This window comes from Sarcophilus harrisii, chromosome 6, assembly GCF_902635505.1.
Source record: "Sarcophilus harrisii chromosome 6, mSarHar1.11, whole genome shotgun sequence".
NCBI classification, from domain to species: Eukaryota; Metazoa; Chordata; class Mammalia; order Dasyuromorphia; family Dasyuridae; genus Sarcophilus; species Sarcophilus harrisii.
In genome coordinates this window covers 99,791-120,996 of record NC_045431.1, presented here as the reverse complement: position 1 = coordinate 120,996, position 21,206 = coordinate 99,791, and the positions used below count along the sequence as shown (strand labels likewise).

Here is a 21,206-nt window from a genome sequence, read left to right as displayed (position 1 = left end):
AATAATGATAGGGGGCACTGACTGCTTCCCCTATATAAGCTGCTATTTTATGAAGCAGACCAGGACAGCTGGCTTCTCACTCTGGAGAGGTTCAGGAGTTTGGGAACAGGACCCCCTACCTGGATTGCAGAACTTCTGGGGGTGACTTGTCCTTGAAAATCCAATGGTGTTCTGTAGGTTCTGCCACCTAGAATGTGGTATTGCCCTTTTAGGATGTGGCAGGTAGAACTACAAGTACACAACCTTGAGTCTGGCTGAAGGGGGAGTGGCGAGCAGGACTTCAAAGGGACCTTTCCACCATGGCTCCAAGGAAGGCTTTCAGAGATTCCAGCAGACCCAATCACAGGACTGGATTAGGAGCTGAGCCTCTGTTGAGATTCCCAAAGAATGGGACCGAGAGACAAGTTGGTAAATCTCTGATAATGTCTGTAGACATTATCACAATAGAGTTCTGTAGGAGGCAGCATTAAGTTGCTATGCTTTCACCCATGAGTACAGTGGCATCAGGGGTCCTGATATTATCTCATAAGGACCTAGCTCTTCAATGGGTGGTGGTCGTGGTTTAAGTATTCCATTAACTCTTTTTCCCATCCTTGATGACTGGGGGGGTAAAAGGCCCAATGTTGGTACTGACTGATTGACCAGGGTGAAAGCACCTTAGCTAATGAAACTCTTGTAAAATGGGTACATCTGTTACTATGTATTTCTTTAAGAACCCTACACAATGGAATGATTTTTTTTCTTTTTTTCCCTAGTAACTTTGTTTCTTCTTAACACACATTGACTTATGAATGTTCTGGGGAGAGAAAAATCAGAGCCAAAGTGCAAAACCACTGAAGAGATTAAAAGAAAAGAAAAAAGGTAGAGAACATAGCACATGTTTATTTACATTCAGTCTCTGTAGTTCTTTTTGTGGATGCAGATGGCATTTTCTGTGCAAAGTCTGTTGGGATTGCTTTGCATCCTTGAACCTCTGATAAGGCTTTTATAGTTGATCATCATACATTCTGACTGTTATTGTGTACAGTGTACTTCTGGTTCTACTTGTTTGTATCAGTGTCGTCATGTAATTCCAGACCTTTCCAAAACTAGCCCATTCATCATTTTTATAAAATAATAATATTCCTTGGTCTTCAAGTACCACAAGTTGTTTGGCCATTCCCCAACAGACAGACACATATTTATTGTTCAGTTCCCTGTGACCGCACAAAGAGCTGGCGCATTGTGGCCCATGTGGGTCTGAAATGTTTTTTTCTAAGATGATTTTTGCTAGCCCAGAGCCTGTGGCTCTGATGAACTCTGGGGAACTCTGCCACCCATCGGGAAAGTGTACAGACCATCCCCAAAGCATATTTGGAATCATGGGCAGGTGGCAATTGAATGAAGTCCCTCTACCAGGTTTGAAAGGGAGCATCTGAGAGAGGAAACTGGCCCCAAGCTGGCTTCAGAGGCTTGGATACATGGTGCTTGGGGCAGTTGACTCGTCTCATAGGAGGTGACAGCAGCCCTGGGAATCCTCCCTCACCAGTGTTTTTGGGCTATTCCCTCCAACTTGTTAGGTACACAAAGAGTGAAAATGCTGTGTTGTGATCCACACTCGGTTCCCACGGTCCTCTCTCAGTGTAGATGGCTCCCTTCATCATAAGATCATTGGAACTGGTGTGAATCATGTCATTGTTGAAAAGAGCCACATCCACCAGAATTGATCATTGTATAGTCTTCCTGTTGCCATGTATGATAATCTCCTGGTTCTCACTTCACTTTGCATCAGTTCATGTAGGTCTCACCAGGCATCTCTGAAATCATCCTGCTGATCATTCCTTATAGAACAATAAAATTCCACAACATTAATGTGCTATAACTTATTCAGCATCTCCCAACTGATGGGCATCCAGTCAGTGTCCAGTAACTTGCCACTACAAACAGAGCTGCAGAAACATTTCTGCACCTGTGGATCCCTTTCCCTCCTTTAGGATCTCTTTGGCAAATAAGCCCAGTAGAAACATTGCTAGTAAAAAGGCTATGCACCTTTTAATAGCCCTTTGGGCATAGCTCCATATTGCTTGGCAGAATGGTTGGATCCGTTCACAACTCCACCAATAATACATTAGCATCCCAGGTTTCCCCCAAAAGCCTTTCCACATTGGTTACATTGAGGTGGTTTCTGTCCTGTTTGGGTTCTTTGATATCTAGTAAGAAATCCTCTATTTGCAGAAGCTTTCCAGCATTGATTACAGACATAAAGTTTCTCTTTAGTGGGGGGTACACTCAGGGTCAGTAAGACTAGATTTATGTCTAAAAGCCTTTCCACATTGGTTACAACCCTAAGCCTGCTCTCCAGTGTGGATTCTCTGATGTAAAATAAGAGATTCCTTTTTTCTTAAACCTTTTCCACACTGGTTACATGCATAAGGTTTCTCTCCAGTGTGAATTTTCTGATGTACAGTAAGACCTTTCTTGTCTCTAAAGGCCTTTACACATTGGTTACATTTATAAGGTTTCTCTCCAGTGTGGATTCTCTCATGTACAGTAAGAGCTCTCTTGTCTCGAAGAGCCTTTCCACATTGGTTACATTCATAAGGTTTCTCTCCAGTATGGATTCTCTGATGTACAATAAGATCTCCCTTGCTTCTAAAGGCCTTTCCACATTGGTTACATTGATAAGGTTTCTCCCCGGTGTGAATTCTCTGATGTACAATAAGATCTCTTTTTTCCCTAAAAGCCTTTCCACATTGATTACATTTATAAGGTTTCTCTCCAGTGTGGGTTCTCTGATGACCAATGAGACATCCCTTGCTTCTAAAAGCCTTTCCACACTGTTTACATTCATAAGGTTTCTCTCCAGTGTGGATACTCCGATGTTTAATAAGAGTTCCATTTTCTTTAAAAGCCTTTCCACACTGGTTACATTCATAAGGCTTTTCTCCAGTGTGGGTTCTCTGATGTAAAATAAGAGATTCCTTTTTTCTAAAACCTTTTTCACACTGTTTACATTCATAAGGTTTCTCTCCAGTGTGGATTCTCTGATGTAAAATAAGAGATTCCTTTTTTTTTAAACTTTTTCCACACTGGTTACATCCATAAGGTTTCTCTTCAGTGTGGGTGCTCTGATGTATAGTAAGAGCTCGCTTGCTTCTAAAAGCCTTTCCACATTGATTACATTCATAAGGTTTCTCTCCAGTGTGGATTCTGTGATGTACAATAAGAGCTCTCATGTCTCTAAATGTCGTTCCACATTGGTTACATTTATAAGGTTTTTCTCCAGTGTGGATTCTCTCATGTCCATTAAGAGCTCTCTTGTCTCTAAAGGCCTTTCCACAATGGTTACATTCATAGGGTTTCTCTCCAGTGTGGATTCTCTGATGGCTAATAAGAATTCCATTTTCTTTAAAAGCCTTTCCACATTGGTTACATTCATAAGGTTTCTCTCCAGTGTGGATTCTCTGATGTCTAGTTAGAGGTCTCTTGTCTCTAAAACCCTTTCCACATTGATTACATTCATAAGGTTTCTCTCCAGTGTGGATTCTCTCATGTACAATAAGAACGCTCTTGTATTGAAAGGCCTTTCCACACTGGTAACATGCGTAAGGTTTCTCTCCATTATGGATTTTTTGATGTCTAATAAGAGCTCTGTTTTCTGTAAAAGCCTTTCCACACTGGTTACATTCACAAGGTTTCTCTCCAGTATGCATTATCTGATGTCTAGTAAGATCTCTCTTGCTTCTAAAAGCCTTTCCACATTGGTTACATTCAGAAAGTTTCTCTCCAGTGTGGATTCTCTGATGTCTAACAAGATCACTCTTTTGTCTAAATCTTTTTCCACAATGGTAACATTCAAAAGGTTTCTCTCCAGTATGTATTAGCTGATGTCTAGTAAGATCTTTCTTGCTTCTAAAAGCCTTTCCACATTGGTTACATTCAGAAAGTTTCTGTCCTGTGTGGATTCTCTGATGTAAACTAAGAAATGCTCTATTTGAAAAAGCTTTTCCACCCTGGTTGCATTCATAAGGTTTCTCTCCTGTGTGGATTCTCGATTGTACAATAAGATTTTCCTTTTTTATAAAACCTTTTCCACCTTCAGTACATTCACAATGTCTCTCTCTAAGCTGGAGTTTCTCATGTGTTGCACAGCTTTTTGTCCAAGTAAAGTAACAGGATCCATCACCCATGAACCACTGCTTGGGAGTTTCTACCACAGAATGGCTTAGCGCTGCAGGAGTTTCTTTCATTTCAAGTCTGATCTCTCCTTGCAAAAAAAGAAAGAAAGAAAAGAGCAAACAATAAAGCAAACATAGTTATGATGCAGATACACACACACACACACACTCACTCACATATATTTACATTCCCTTCCCTATACCAGCAGAAGAGAAAGTCAGTCATTTTCTCTTTTCTAGGCAAAGAAAAACATAAAAAATGGGCAGAACCAATCATTTTAAGTTCCATTATCTCACATCCCCAACATGGTCTAATTTCTAAGACGTTTCATGCACAGTTACAGTGGAACCTCACAATAACCTGTGACAACATAAAGAGTGCCTTCTTTCTCCTTAGGTGCACAACTCAGGTCACCAGCTCAGAATGGCTGAGTGACTCAGCCCAAATCCCAGCAGCTGAGACTAGAATTTACACTCTGTGAATGGGAATGCTCAGCTTCCATTATTTCACAATCATCTCCACTCTCAATTTTCCCCTTTCCTTTTCATTATCTGTGCTTTGCCTCTTTTTCATAGACATGACATCTAGTGCATATATAGGAAATACTCAAATTGTTTCATGATCTGTCCTGCCTGTAAGTATAACAAATTTCCATGCTGATCACTTTCAATTCAATTTTTTTTTCTATTACATTATATAAGATCATATTCAGCAGGCTAACACACTTAGTTTTTGTATTTACCTGAGGTAGAATTGATTTTGTTCTGACCCATAACTTTTTTTCAAGATAGCTATTACTTATTTTTTTTAAATTATCGTTAAGTGTCCCCTGCATATCCCAAGATACAATCTTTTTTGAATGCATGAAATTATCCACATCTGAGAATTTCTCAACCAGAAATTATGTTGATCATCCTGAAATATGGAAGGATAGTGTGGCTGCAGTATTGTAGTCCTTTCCCTTTTAGAATCCCTTTCCCTTAAACAAGTAAGATAAAGATCCAAGGGATCTGACTCAAAAAAGTCTTTGTGGCACCTAAAGTGGTAAATAAATGTCTGATTTGGTTATAAAGGTAGCTGTGCTCTGGGACCACACAGATGTGCACATTTCCACAAGACTTTCTACAGTGATTGCAGTCTATCATGGTCACCAGTACACGGCTGTGGAGGATTGTGCCCTGAATCCATGAAACTCTGGCTGCTTCTAAGTGCAACAGATTCTTCTGGTTTCTCAACTTGACATCAGATTGTTCCTAGCATTTCAGGGAGGTTGGACACTCATGTACAAATGGCCACAGATCTAGAAAGTCCCAAAGGGTCAGTCTCTCCCTGGACTAGAGTAGTTCTCTCCCTCCTGGGTTATTAGCAACCCCATCTCATCCAAGCTCTAATCTCATGAGCAAGACGTGCTAAAAACAATATATGTAATTGACGCTTGAGTTATTTAGGGGAATATTTGTCATGAGCCAACATAAATATATATTAAACAGTAATTAGCAATGGCTTTTGACTGGCTAGAGTTAAGAAAATGAATTTCCATGTTTCCAGAGGAGCTTGTCAAATTCTTTTTTTTCCACATCATATATGTAAGACCATGTTCATCATATCTATTTCAAAATCAGAATACAGTTACATAGAATGTGGATAGGGCCTTGAATCAGGAAGCCCAGGGTTTTGTTCCCACCTCAGAACTTTGCAAGTCAAGTTATAGGACCTCGGTTAGATTCAGTATCTTTATCTGGAAAATGGGTTTAATAATAGCACCTAAATCCTCTGGTTTTCATGAGGATGAAATAAGACAATGCAGAGCATGGCACACAGGGCTGTATAAATGCTACCTGTTTTATTTTACTTTGGCTCTTTCCTGCCCAGTTCTACTCCCCTTCTCAAACCGTCATGATCCTCACCAATTAATGGTGCACTGGGGCACTAAATTATTCAGTTTATGTGGTGCACAGTGGGTCTCTCCACAGTTGCTGGCATATTGTCTGCCCCACCAGTCTGTGACCTCCAGGAGAACAGGGGATGTCCCTCACATCTCTTTCTGTTCCTGCTATTTAGCCCAGGGCTGCCCTGTAGCAGGCCCTTAACTGTTTACTGAGAAGTTCTAAGAAATGGCTCATGTACCAAACCTATTCCCTTTGAGCACTTTCAGGAGAGTTCCATTGTCCCAGATCCCAAACAAGGACTTCTTACAGGATGACAGATGAGCAGTGGAAGGGCCTTACAGGGCCTTGGAGTAGGACCCACTCATTTTGTGGAGCAGACAGCCAGATTCGCTGACTAGCCCCAGACACGGCTGCCAAGAAATATTCAATAAAGAATTCCAAGTCTGGCCTTTCTGCCCCAAACTGAGCATGTACTTCAGGATAACTTCCAGAAGCCTCTTGTGACCACAGCTCTCATATCGCTGCTTTCACAGCACTTACCTGGAGAGCAGCTCCGCAGGCCTTCTTGATCCAGCATCGACAGTGCTTCCCTTTGCTCAAAATAAGAGATCGCCTCTTCTCTGGGAACTGGAAGCCCTGGGCATGGAAATCAGTAAGAGAAGAAGATGGAGAGAAGTTGATCACTTAGTTCCCCTTAGAGAAAAGTGAGGATCCAGAGCTGCTCCAAGCTGAAATTCAGCTCCTGATGTTCAAAGATATCAATCAATACTAAGCCACTGGGGCCTGTAAAGTAAGTCACCTAAGGCAGGATGTGCCCACTATTTGTACCGCTTCCTCTGAGAGAGAGCCAAAGGCCCTTCCTCCCACCTCCTGTCCTGAGAGGCTCCCTTCTGGCAGAAACTTCTGATCCCAAATTTGGGTTATTAACTGTGTACCTCTGGGCAAGTCAACTAAATTCTGATTGTTTTCCTGTTTCCTCAACTCTGAAATAGGGATAACAATATCACCTAACTTGAAATCTGAAGATAAGGTTAAAGTGACACAATAATTTGTTGTACTTTTAACTTATAAACAAGCATTTCATTATTACAGTATAAGAAAAAGATGATTGGACATGAAACTGTAAATCCACAACACACAACGCTATTCCTTTCAATTATAAAAGGAAAAATTATCAAGTAAAATTTTGCCCTTCCATTTGCCTGCGCTCAGCCTAGAGATGGCTGCAATTGCATACATATGTACAATTGGGCTATCCATATTTCTATTTATGAGTTTTTCTCTCTAGATGCAAACAGCATCTTTCTTGATTCATCCTCTGTCAGAAATTTCAGTCCTTAGAATCATCAAAATAACTTACTTGCTGGAAGTTGTTCTTAAACAGTATTGTTACTGTTTGTAAAGAAAGCATATGGCACAGCCCCTGGCAAACAGCAGGTAGAAATAAATACTTATTCCCTTCTATTCCTTTCCCACCCTTTGTGCTGGAATATGAAGCCAATCCAAAGGCAGATTAAGGTGAAACTTCCCATATGAGGGACAAGGAGGTACTGTGGCTACAAACTGACACTTGCCAAAAAGAATAATATTCCAAATACTGGATCCATCTGAAAAAGGAAGGAGTTGAAAGGAAAAGGAAAAGGAAAGGCTGAGCAGTTTTCAGAGCTTTTGGAGGACAAAATTTATAACCAAATAGAGGCTAACCTCTAAGATTAGTTCCATGTTTGAGATGCTTCCCCTGATTTAATCTTTGACCTGGGAATGGGTAAGAGAGAACTTCGGGAACAACAAAGGACATTCCCAGGTTCTGTCGCACAATACAAGACCAGCCCTTTCCCTTCTATTCCCCCACCACAAAGCCTGCACACTGGGTAATGTGGATATTGTCTTTGATTGCAGATTTGCAATTATCAGGGGAGGTGCCCTTACCTAAGGAGAGCAGATTCCAGGCGTTCTCCACCATGACTTCTTTGAACAGCTCCTTCTGAGAGGGGTCCAAGAGCCCCCACTCCTCTTGGGTGAAGTCCACAGCCACATCCTTGAATGTCACAACCTCCTGCAGCATCAAAAGTCAGAAGATGTCGGGCTGAAAGATCCTTCAGAAGGAAAGAGTTCAACCCCTCCAATTTTCAGGAAGAAACAGAAACACAGAGAAGACATATATCCAAAGGTCATAGGCTTTCTGAGAGTCAGAATCAACTGTTGAACCACAGATCATTAAGAGACTGATTGAATTTTAGATCTGTTGAAATAAAGCTGAGAAGATGACTTATTATGGAATGCATAAGGAAGGAGATCTTAGGGCCACAGGGCATATTCCCTTAATGAATTCTTCCATGCTCTTCATTGGTAACCCTACTGCTCTCCCAACCCTACTTCCCATTTCGTACTCCCTGTGCCTGTTTTACCTCTTCCTTTTATCTATGACCTCTTCTCCAAAATAAATCACCTTTTACCAAAGAGAATCACCATTGTGAATTTAACACATTTACATTGAGCTAGGAATTGCTTCCCTCAACTTGTCTTGGTCTATGTGTATGGCACATTTCACAGTTTGTTTCCTTTATTCTATTATTTCACTTCTAGACAACAGGGTTTAGAAAAGAAGGCATCTGTGCAGTTGGTCTACAAGGAGTGGCAGAAAGATCCTACAGCACAGCCCCGAATGTGGACCTTGGAGCCTTTCACTGCATGAAGTATCAAGGAAAAAAAACCTTTTGAGCAGAGCAGCTATGTTCCACAGAACGGAAATCTAAGGAAAACAGTCAAGGAAGGTGAACAATGAGGAGAGGGAGAGAAATCCTTGTTAGAAAGGGGAAGAAAAATGGACGAAAGTAGAAAACTAATGAACAGTATGAGTTGAAGGGCAAGAGAGGGAGGAGAATCTACAAGAGAACTAAGAGGAAAAGGAAGATGATGAAATGCAGAATGAGATAAAGTAGAAGAGATGAACAAATGTCTAGAGAAACTTGAAATAAAACTTATGGCATCTTATAAAGGGGACAACAAGGGAAGATGCATATATCTTTTCAACACATGGTACTTTTACAAAATTTAACCATTCAGGATACACAGATCCTCTGCCCAGATGAAAAAAGTCAGAAATATTCATTACATGCTCTTATTACCTAAAGAAATAAAATGAAAATTGGTTCAAAGATGACTAACAAAAAATACAAAGGTAAGAGGAGATTACCAGAGTCAGAGGACAAATCTTAGAGATGATAAATTTGTAAAGGAAAATGAAAATGATTAATTAAACCATATCCCAAAATTGCTAGGATTCAGCTGAAGCAGGCCTTGTAAGTTGGGGAGGGGAGAAGAATAGACATACCCTCACACATTAAGAATATTTAAAAAAAAGAGATGTTTAATTGAATATGCATTCAAAAAAATAGGAAGAAAATTAATGAAAAACTGAAAATAAGTACAAATAATGACATTAAAATTAAAAGGGAAATAGATGGAGATTAATTGGATGTAAAAAAAATGACAAACACCAAAATGGCTTCTTTGAAATGATTCAAAAAGTGGAGAAAACACTTAGGCAGTATGATTGAATATAAGAGAGCATAAAATGCAGTCACTGAAACAGCAAATGGCAAAAGTGAAATGTGCACCCTCCCTTGGTAGCCCTGGTAGCATCTCCTATGACTAGTGTATGCTTTCATGTGAATAGAGATCCTGATGGCCAAGAGAAAAATTCTCAGATTTCTTTCTGCATCTACCTTGAACAACATCAGTTTCTTAAAAGAGATGTCTGAAGGAAAATACGCAGGAAACCATCACCAAAATGCAGAGCTGCCAAGTCAGTGAGAAAAATCCTGCAGGCCTCCAGAAAGAAAGTCCAGTACAATTCAAGTACCAAGGAGCCACCATTAATATCAGACATAATTTGTCAGCAACTTTCATTAAGGGGCAGAGAATTTTGAACAGGATATGACAGAAGGCAAAGGACCTGAAACTTATGGCCAAGAGCAAATCATGAAGCAAAACCAAATGGAATGCTTTCAGGGAAAAGCACCTTTAATGAATATCCTTCCCAGCATTCCTAAGGAAAAGCCCACAAATGTAGAAAACTTACAAACTTGAGACCCATGAGGAGAAATACAAAAAAGAATCCATAATGACCTAGCCTCAGGGATTCAAAATAAAAGGAAGAACTGGTTATATACAATCGTAGTGAGTGACATGTTTTCTCTCTGATTCCTATTTGGGTTCACAGAGGGAATCAAAGTAAAGTATGGAGGTGTTCTGTTATGTTTAGATGGTCTTAAGCAGAGACTGGAAAGAGGAGAAAGGGGTGGAGAGAAAGAAGGTCTAGAAAATGTTATCTCTGGCAAAGAGGGTCCTGGACTAGATATATTTTTTTTTTTATTTAATAGCCTTTTATTTACAGGATATATACATGGGTAACTTTACAGCATTAACAATTGCCAAACCTCTTGTTCCAATTTTTCACCTCTTACCTCCCCCCACCCCCTCCCCTAGATGGCAGGATGACCATTAGATGTTAAATATATTAAAATATAAATTAGATACACAATAAGTATACCTGACCAAAACATTATTTTGCTGTAGAAAAAGAATCAGACTCTGAAATATTGTACAATTAGCTTGTGAAGGAAATCAAAAATGCAGGTGTGCATAAATATAGGGATTGGGAATTCAATGTAATGGTTTTTATGGAATAGATATTTTTACAAACAAAGGGGTGGGGACATCTAAGCCTCAGTCATCTAGTCAAAGGAAAGAAGAATGCCCAGGACATAGACAGATGATGGGAGAAATTCAGTTTATTCCCCAGGGAATGGACTCGAGTCAGTTCTATCCATTATACTCTTCGAGGTCAACCCAGGCCCTCCTGCAGCCTAGAGGAATCATAATACCCAAAACATGGAATGACATGACATGCTAATGTGACTCTTAATCCTTCTTTTTCTCCCAACTATTCTCATGTTCTCTGTCAGTTCCTGGCACTCTGCACAGGGGAGCCTAATTAAACTAGCAAAAGAAACAGTTGGTATAGTACTTTGTATAGTAACTTGTATAGTACTTTGGGGCCCAGGAATGACAGAGGTGAGGACGGGAATCCCAGCAGCCTCTTTTAGACAGGAGAGATCGGTCCCTGTGTCAGGGCAGGTCTTAGAAGCCCCAGAGCAGCGGGATGGCCCAGAGCTCTGTGTACTAGACCTGCTGAGCTTGGACTCAAGGCCTTTCTCAGTGCTTATTGGCAGGAGCCAAGGAATGGTCAAGGGGAGGTTTCAGGGAGACCTGAGGCACAAGGACAGGAGCAGCCCAGGAGGATAGTTTCTACTATGATAAACAGAAGAAGGGCTGGGGAAGCTTCCAGGCTTGGCTCCTGACCTGAACAGGACAAACTGTGTTTGAAGGGTTTTCTAGGAGCTTCAGAGGAACATGGCAGAGGAAACCAAGAAGAGGGGGGAAGATGTTAGGTGGGGAGGGGTACTGAGCAGGCCCCAGGAGAGCAGACCTGATTCTCTGGAATGGAGATTCATGATGAAGTGGTGGACCTTGTTAGTCCCTTATAATGAAGAATGTAGAAACAAATGGTAAATTAGGAGGGGTGTGTGTGTGTGTGTGTGTGTGTGTGTGTGTGTATCTGTATCTGTTTGTCTGTCAGGTCCCAAGATGCCAAGGGTCCAAGGATGTAGTTAAGCAGTTCAGTGTTACTAGTGGTTCTCCTGTTTTTGTACAGAAATGACCCATACATCAGGTCCTGACAGCTGCACAGCCCGTCCTCCATGTCTAGGAAAATGACTGTGACTGCTGCTATTGGTCAGGTCTGGGGATGGACTGGACTCACCCGAGGAGGTCCGAGGCTCCCAGGGCCCATTCTCTCTGGCTCCAGGCTCCCTGTGGAGGTAGCAAACACCCAGAGTGACTCCTTTTTCTCAAGTTCCTCCCTTTGGCACCTGGTCTTTTTCTCAGGGTTCTTGCTGCTACCACCCTTGAGGGGCCTACAAATGTGACAACAGCCAAAGCTCTTAACTAACAAAGGTCACAGCTAACCATGAGGAAGCTTTAATTTTTAGTCTCTCTGAAAACCCAGAGAAAGCCAGGAATGCCCAGGAGAGTCCCTCCCTTTTTACCTTCTGCATAGAAAAGCCCAGCTTCCCCTCATCCTGGTCCCAGGCTGACTGCCTTTGATTTCATGGCCTGGGAGAAGGCTGTTGGGGGCCCTGACAGTTCAATTGTTGTAATTTCATCCCAGTTTTGCTGTTTCCCTTTGACACAATTCTTGGGCCAGGCCTAGGTTACTATTAGAAGCTGGAGAGGGAGAAACATACCAGAGGAGAGGCCTTTTGCCTCCTTTTCTCAGCAGGAGGGAAGCCTACAGGGATTCCTGGTAGAGTGTGAGGTCCTCCAGGACTTGCAAAGGCCTGGCCCTGCCCCTGGGGGAGAGACTGTCCCCTAGAGAACAATGCCAACAAGGTCAGGATTGGAAAGGGAGGTTGTCTGAAGGCTGCTGCTTTTCCCTCTCCTCTCTCCATGGTACCTAATGCACAGAGCTACAAGGGTGTTTGGGATCCCAGATGAAAGAACTTCAGCCTCCATGGCTCTTGAGTCAGAGATCTCCCCCTCCCATCCCCCAGTGTCCTCTACCTCCCTGCCTCCCCTCCACCCAAATAACATACACATTATTCCGGACAACAGACTGGCTGCTTTGGGGTAGAGGGAGCAAAAGTGGGAGGTGGAGGACAGGGAGGGCTCTGGAATGGAAACCCCAGGGAATGACCAGGGTAAGCCTGAGCCTGGGAGACAAAATTAAGTCTCGCATTGAATTCTGAGGGCTCAGAGAGAAGAGGGGCCAGGGAAGCAGGAGGTTTGGAGAACAGGGCCAGGGTCAGGGAGGAATGACAGACCAAAGGAGGTCATGGAAGTCAGGTTCAGTGGGGTGAGAAGTGGCGGACGGCTGAGCTTAGGAACAAAGGAAGACTGTGCTGAGGTATACCTAGGAGCTGGGGAGGAATGCTGGGACCTTCTGGTAGGGCTTAGGCAGGAGTAAGGCAGGACAGCAGAATCTCTAAGGAAGAGAGGGGATGGGGAGATGCGATAGCTGCGGCCTGATCAGAAGGCTGAAATTATGGACAGTCTGAAGTCTGGGAAAGTGAGACCCAACGGGAAATCTGGGCAAGTTTGGGAAGTGATTCAGAGTCTGGAAAAGGTTAAGGGTTGGAGCGCTCATCCTACAGGCAGCCTTGGGAGAAAGGTGTGCTCCTGGTAGCCCTGGAGCTCATGTACCCCAAGGTCAAAGGAGGAGACCCAAAGGCCAGGGCAGCCAGTGGGAGTCGGGAAATACGGAGCATGCTGGCTCAGACCTACCTGGGAGCTGCAAGCACAGGCCTGGGTGCAGGAATGCCGAGAGATCTCAGGTGCAAGGGGAAAAAGAGGAGAACCCTGAGCTCGCTGGGGGAAGGGGGAGATCGGAGCTCCAAAGGGGAAAGGGGGAAGACCGGAGCTACCAGGAACAAATGGGGAAAGATCTGAGCTCTCAGGGGAAAAAGGGGAGAGAGCTGAGCTTGCCGGGGGGAAAGAGCTGAGCTCTTAGGGGTAAAATGGAGAGAGCTGAGCTCCCGGAGGGAAAAGGGGACAGACCGGAGGAACTCGCAGGAAAACACGGGGACAGAACAAAACTCCCAGGGAAGGCAAAGCAGTGTCCACAACAAGGAAGTCAAAAGGGATTGGAAAGCAAAGGAGGCGGGGAAAGCACAGGAATCCCAGTTCAGACTTCCTGTTTCCGGATAGTCTGGGCGGGTCTTCCTGGTCCATAGAGATTCGCCACATCCCTCCCCCAGCATGCTTGAGCCCTTTCCTCCAATCACACTCAGGGCCTGGACACATTTTGCAGATTATGGCCGGGATGCAGAGACATCTAGCGCTTTCATCAATTTAATAAGGGAGGTTTCAAGTATCCCATTAACTGTTTTTCCCACCCTTGATGACAATGTTGGTGCTGACTGATTGACCAGGGTGAAAGCACCTTAGGTAATGAAGCTCTTGTAAAATGGGCCCATCTATTACTATGTATTCCTTGAAGAACCCTACATCATGGAATGGTTTTTCTCTTTTTTCCCCTAGTAAATTCATTAATTCTTAATACACATGGCTTCATGAATGTTCTTGGGAGAGAAAACAGAGAGCAAAAGTGCAAAACCATTGAAGAGATCAAAAAACAAAAAGAAAAAAGAGAACACAGCATGTGTTGATTTACATTCAGTCTCCTTAGTTCTCTGTGGGATGCAGATGGCATTTTCTGTGCAAAGTCTGTTGAGATTGCTTTTCATCCCTGAACCTGTGAGGAAGACCGAGGCTTTCATAGTTGATCATCACTCATTCTGATTGTTACTGTGTACAATGAACTCCTAGTTCTGATTGTTTGGCGCAGCATCAGGTTACATAACTCCAGGCCTTTCCAAAACTTGCTCATTCATCATTTTTACAGAATAATATTGCATCGCCTTCATGCATCACAAGTTATTTGGCCATTCCCCAATCTACTTATTTTCCAGTTCTTTGCAACCACACAAAGAGCTAGTGCATTTTATCCCATGTGGGTCTGAGATGAAAGTATCCTTTTTGAAAGGATCCTGGGATTTTTGCTAGCCCAGAGGCCGTGGCAGTATGAGGGGAACTCTGTCACCCAACGGGAAAGTATATAGACCCTCCCCAAAGAATATTTGGAACCATGGGCAGCTGGAAATTGAATGAAGTCCATCTGGCAGGTTTGAAAGGAACATCTGGGAGAGTTAACTGGCCCCACGCTGGCTTCAGGGCAGCTGGGACTCATCTCACAGGCAGTGACAGCAACCCTGGGAACCCTCCCTCACCAGTATTTTTGGGCTAATCCTTCCAACTTGTTGGGTCCTCAGTGCCTGAATGAAGACAGGTATAATGGAGGGACAAACAAGAGGGAGAACCACGAGTCCATCGGATCCATTGTATTCCTAAGAAGTTTACACGCCTCCTCTGGAAGCTTTTCTTGCTCTGGGATAAGCATTCTCTTCTGGGCCATGGCAACTTCTCCCTTACACCTTCGGGCTGAGATAGATAAGCTAAAGTTTGCACTTTTGGGGCAAACATAAGTTCCATGGAGACTTCTGCTCTAGAAGGTTTGCCTTCCAGCATCTGGAGAGTTACCACCACTGGTTCACCTGTTTGGTCAGAGCAGTCATTTGCTTGGTCATGAAGGATGTTTTCTCAGTTGTGCCCAGGCAGTGTCATTGCTGCCATGGCCTGGGGAATCAATAAAAGTAAAATTTGAGATCCTTGTTTTGGTTTTTAATGGACTGTCCTGAAGAGGAGGCCCTGATGTTTCCCTACCACCCAAAAGTCAAGGCTACTCCAAAGGCATCCTGGCTCTGGGTGCAGATATTCATCCTTTTGTCTTTTCTTAACTGACTAGCCTAGCTGCTGCCCCAAGTTCAGCTTGTTGGCCTGAATGGCCATCTGGGAGTGATGAAATCTGAGGCACTTCTGTGGCAGGGGTGATGCCCTAAGCAGTGACCAAACCTCCTTCCTCACTTCTGGGGCAGATGCATCAGATCCTGGTCAGTCGGCTCCCTCTGAGGGGGTTCCCTTCAGGTCCTCCCAGGGAGACAGTAAGACATCCAGATAACTTGCACAGTCATGGTCTGAAGCCCACCCTCAGATTCTCACATAAGAAGGGGGCAGGGCTGATTGTGTTTCCACGTCTGATGGTCCCTTCCAGGGTGGCTTGCCTGCTCGAGGACAGTGCTGAGAGGGGGGTGAATTCATAGCAGTGTGGAGTGTCAGCAGCATAGGGAAAGGAGCCATTTAGGGAGAATTGAGACAGTGTCCTGAATGGTGGAGACTAGGGCTGCTGTGGCTTCTGCTGCTTGGAGGCAGCCTTGGAGGCCTTTACCTTATCATTCAAAGCTTTATTGTAGTACCCCATGGCACAGAAGCTTTCACCCTGTTTCTGTGCTAGTAAACCAAGTGCGTTCCCTCATTTCATGGAGACAAATAAAATTGATGAGAGAGAATAGTTGGGGAGGCCTGAAGTTGGGCAGTGTTGGAAGGCAGACTTCAAGAATCCAAGGAGTTTTGAGCTCATCGGGAAAAGCCAAGCACTGAGGACATCAAGCTTTAGGTGTCCCTAAAGTCCATCAGCAAAGTTGAGAAGTCAGGGATCCAGAGAGAAGAATAAACTTCCAGACACAGGAAGACACAGAGCCGATGTTTGAGGTGGATGCAGAAAGCTGAGTGCTCCCATTAAGATGAACTAGTCTGGGGAAAAGGCCGGAGGTAGGGCATCCTTTCCCGAGGGGAGGGCAAACTGGAGTTTGTTCCTAGGTACTTTGTGGCCTCTTCCTGCTAAACCCCTCAGCAGGTCCACAGCATCCCTAACAGAAATGTCTTGGGAGCAGGAACAAAGGAGATCATCAACACACTGGAGGAGGACTGTGTCCTGAAAATGTCAAAGGTCACACCCTATTGTAATATCTGTGAGAAATAGATGGTGACTCAGTGAATTCCTGCAAAGGACATCCGGGGCATGACCATCCCTTCCTGTAAAAGCAAATTTTTGGGACAAGTGAGACTGAAAAGCAGCTGCTGCTGAGTTACATTTCCCTAAAGTGACTGGCATGGGGTGGTGGTGGGGGGGGGGGAGGAGGGAGAGGTTGGGTCGACAGGGACTTGGGCTATTACAGTAGCATTAACTGCTTGGAGATCATGAACAGTTGCCAACCAGGGATTTAGATGAGCCCAGTTGTACAACAGTAGGGGAGACACTAATAAGTGACGCGATGTCAATAGCATCTGAAGCCCACAGCCAGAAGGGAAGGCAGAAGGGTTTAAAACTCTGAGTGTGGAGCCAGCCCCAACTACAGCAGCACCTCATGCCTCTGTATGAGCAAGGAGACCTCTCCAACAGGTGTCATGGGGATACCCACAATGGCCGTCAGGAGCTTGGTTGAGTCTGCCATCACGCTGGTGGGCAGATTCCCTAGGGCCCTGTTTGGTGTCTCGGACCTTTGCCACATCAGCAGGTCACAGGAAAGCAAGGGGTGCAGTGAAAAGGAGCTGTTCACCCCCAACTTGGCTGAGGGGGTAATGCTGTTTATCTTGACCCTCTGAGGCCCATTCTGTCTCAAGCCCCTCCCTTGGGTCTTCCCAAGCCATCACCAATCCCTTGTTTTCCTTTGGTAAGACAGCCATGTGTTGACATAGATATTGATGCCCGGGTCTGTGTGAATCCTGGATGAGTTGGAACTGTGCAACAAAGCCGGAGATCCTCCCTGAGGCTGGGACACTCTTTGGAAATAGCCTAGAGTTCTGCACACTGCTGGGGCTTGAAATCAAAGGTATGAAAGCTGCTGACTTAGGCATTCTTCCTGGGCACCTTTTGTCTTGCACCTTGCAAGGGAACAGAGGAGCTGGGGAGCTGCCGAAGTCCATTGATTAACAGGGAGTTTAGATAATTGAGCAGATTATATACTGAAGGTTTGTATTCCTTATATATTTTCTGAGTGCAGGATGAGCTGATTCCTGGCAGAAAACTTCTAACATTGAGTCGACTGGTGGCTTGTACCCAGAGGGACCATTCTGCTAAGATGCATTGTACTTCATTTCAATGCCTTTCCTCATCCAGAGTAATGAGATTCCTGTATCTGCCATGAATTATATGCTGGTAAAGAAGGCCTGACTTGGTCCGGAAGGCAATGATTCCCTTCTTAAGGTTTTTCTCCACTTTCAAATCAGGATAATAAAACCAACCTTTCAGTAACAAACTTTCCACACTGGGTGCATTTATAAGGTTTCTCTCCAGTGTGAATTCTCTGACGTGCAGTAAGAGCTCCCTTTTCTTCAAAAGTCTTTCAACACTGATTGCATGCATAAGATTTCTGTCCTGTGTGAATTCTCTGAGGTTGAACAAGAGCATTCTTCTGGGTCAAAGTGATGAGGTATGGATCATGGCAGGAATATGGGTAGGTCTCCTAGTTCTCCAAAACACCAAGTTAGGGCGGTTCCCAGTGAGAAACTACACAAAAGGCTGTGATAAGAAAAAGCAGTTTATTAAAGAGAGACACCAAGATGTTCTCTTAGTGGGCAATGTGAAAGAATTGCAAAGAGACATTTTCTCAGGCGTTACTTTTATACAGAAACAAAACATTTGGGTTTTGCATCTGAAAGGAACATACTTGAGATGGGGGGGGAGGTGGGGAGGAGGGGGGGGGGGGAAAGAGTCTTTCCCAGGGAATGTAGTTTTTGCATCCAAAAGGTGCATAATGTGTGGGAAGAGAGTCTTTCCCAGAGAATGTAGTTTTTGCTTCCAAAAGGTGAATAATGTGTAGGAAGAGAGTCTTTCCCAGGGAATGCAGATGCTCTTCTGGAGGAGGCTGTATTGTCCTCATCATCTCCCCCCTCAAGCAATAAATACAAATTCTTTTGGAAAAGGGTCGGTGATCTGAGTCTTCTGTAGCTACTTCCTGCTGGAAATGGTCGCATAGCTCAACTTAAAAGGGGGAAGAAGAGGAAGTGGTGCTCGGGGGAGAGAAGCGAGATCTGAAAGCGGCAGCCACAGTGTCCAGTGGATGTGGAGTTAGTAAATCTGTTATCTCAGGGTTCCCGGGTCGCAGGAGAAGCTGGAAGTTTGCAGCTTGTAGCCTAGAAGAAACAAATCTCACAAGCCATCTGAAAACATAAGGACCAAATATGAGCAGAAGGATAATAATCAAAAGAGGGGTTAGTACTGGTGCCAGTAGGGACCATATCCAGGAATCCCACCCAGAGTTCTTGGGAGATGTGAGAAAACTGCTCATGGATGTCTTGTATCCAGGCAACCTTCTGTAAGATTCTTTCTGTGCACAGCTCAACTTTCCTTGAGTTGTTAATATACATGCAGCAAGAGGTGTTGACTAGAGCACAGACACCTCCGCTGGAGGTAAGAAGATAATCTAAAGCCATTCGATTATCCAAAACCATGTTAGCCAAGAGTCTAGAGATTCCTGAATCTCCCTCAAAGAATGAGCCGTTTCATTGGCAAACTGGTGAATTGTAGCCGTCAGGTTGGAGAGAATGCTTTCATGTTCTAAATATCCAACTCAGGGAAATAGCATCCCAGCCCCTTTCTTCAAGTACCACAGAGTGTTTTCCCAAAATCCCCGTTTATGTCTCCTCAGAGGAATGGGGGCTGCCTCTGGGGCACTGGCATTGTATACAGTGAAAGGGGTAATCAAGGGGCCCAAGGTGCAAGACCCATAGTGTTTGAAGAGTGTCAGGCACCGGGTGGAGAGAATCACAGGTTGGAGTGGGTTCCAATCAGAGGCATTTCTCTTAATAGGCCTCTGAGAGGTGCTGGAGGGGGATGGGGAACTTATTTGCAAAGGAAGGCATACCCCTTAGGTGCACAAGCGGTACCTGAGGTTAGATTCTGAAGCAGTCTCCTGGTTGCTTGGCCCCATGGATGAGTATAGTTGCAAAGCATTCCATCAATTGGGAGGTTAGTATCAACAAATACCAAAAGCATATGCCCCCTTGTAAAGGGTTTAAAGCAACTTAAACCCTTTACAAGGGGGCATATGTGTGAAGTCTAGCTGCCAATCCTCACCAGGGTATGTGCCTCTCCTCTGGACTGCCTTCAGGAGAGGTGGGGGCTTAACAGCTCCCTCAGGATTTACCTAGGCACAGACTGGGCAGAACTGGCACACCTGTTTGAGTGTTCCTCCCAGCTTGTGGCCCGTGAAAACGTGTTTCACCAGGGAATGGAGAGCATTTCTCCCCAGGTGCGTGGCCCAGTGGAGACCAGAGATCAGTTTCCACTGACTTGCCTCCGGGATTAAGAGGTGGTCTGAGGGCATTTGAAACCAACCATAGGGAGAAAGGCTGTACCTGTTCCTTTGCTAGAACTGTTTCCTGTGGGCTATAGGAAAGAACAAAAGACTCAGGCAGTTGGGGAATTAAAGGTGCCACAGTTAATGGTGAAAAGGCAGCAGACTTAGCAGCTAAGTCTGCCAGCTGTTTCCCTTAGCCTGAGGTGAATGTCCCCTCCGGTGCCCTTTACAGAATGACAGATCTCTCTAGGCTCATGAACAGCTTGCAATAGGTGCAGAATTTCTCCCTCATGTTTAATGGGAGAGTTTTTTGCTGTCAACAAGCCCCTTTCTTTTCAAATAGCTCCATGAGCATGGAAGATATGGAAAGCATATTTGGAGTCCGTGTAGATGTTGACTCTCACCCTCTTCCCAAGTTCTAACGCTCTGGTTAATGCCATGAGCTCTGATTTCTGTGCAGAGGTGCCAGGAGGCAATGGTTTGGCCTCCAAGATGCCGCAAAGAGACACCACAGCATAGCCCATCTTTCTCTCCCCCTTCTCGAGAAAGCTAGACCCATCTGTGAACCACTCCCCATCTGGGTTCTCAAGGGGGGTGTCATTTAAGTCAGGTCTGCTGGAGTGGACTGAGTCTATAACTTCCATACAATTATGGACAATCTCTTCTGATTGAGAGACGTCAGGGAGAAGAGTGGCAGGATTTAAAGTGCGACAGACTTGGAGGGACAGGTCAGGGGTATCCAGCAGTAGAGCCTGGTACTTAGTAAGCCTCCCACTTGAGAGTCACTGATGCCCTTTGGCTTCTAAAATGCTTTGGACTCTATGTGGGGTTAAAACCTCTAATGGCTGACCCAGAGTCAGTTTGGAGGTTTCCTCAATTAACAGGGCTGTGGCAGCTCTGAGATAGGAAGGCCACCCTAGGGAGACTGAGTCTAGTTTCTTTGAAAAATAAGCCACGGGTCTGGGGTCGGGCCCTAGAAGCTAAGTAAGGACTCCCAACGCCTGTCCATGCCTCTCATCTACAAATGATGCGTGAAAGATTCCAATCTTTGATTCCCAACCCCCCTAGCTAATGTAAATTACCCTTTGACTCACAAATCCTGGTCCCTTTGAATTCCAATAGAAGGTCCGGACCTGTCCCAGCCCCACCCGGATCTGAGCCAACTTTGGGGCTACACCCCAAAGCCCCTCGAGCTAAGTCTCCGACTTAAAAGGACCACACTGGGAACCCATCTTTGCAGAGATTCCAAACATGGTCGCCATGTGAGGACCCTCTGTCCACTGCCCTCCTTATCTCTACCTTCACCTATCTCCTACTTCTAAACTCAATAATAAACCTC

The 21,206-nt window shown here is 44.5% G+C and overlaps 1 protein-coding gene across 1 annotated transcript; it reads right to left on the bottom strand.

Annotated features, from left to right (window-relative positions):
* Positions 1 to 2,082: 2,082 nt before the first annotated feature.
* Positions 2,083 to 13,784, bottom strand: LOC111721569 (zinc finger protein 260-like). The gene is made up of 5 exons (XM_031943166.1): positions 13,395 to 13,784; positions 11,875 to 12,028; positions 7,977 to 8,103; positions 6,588 to 6,683; positions 2,083 to 4,246 (listed from the first exon to the last, which is right to left on the bottom strand). The coding sequence occupies exons 2-5, from the start codon at positions 11,902 to 11,904 to the stop codon at positions 2,325 to 2,327; spliced, it is 2,175 nt and encodes a 724-aa protein (XP_031799026.1). The 5' UTR covers positions 11,905 to 12,028; positions 13,395 to 13,784; the 3' UTR covers positions 2,083 to 2,324.
* Positions 13,785 to 21,206: the final 7,422 nt, after the last annotated feature.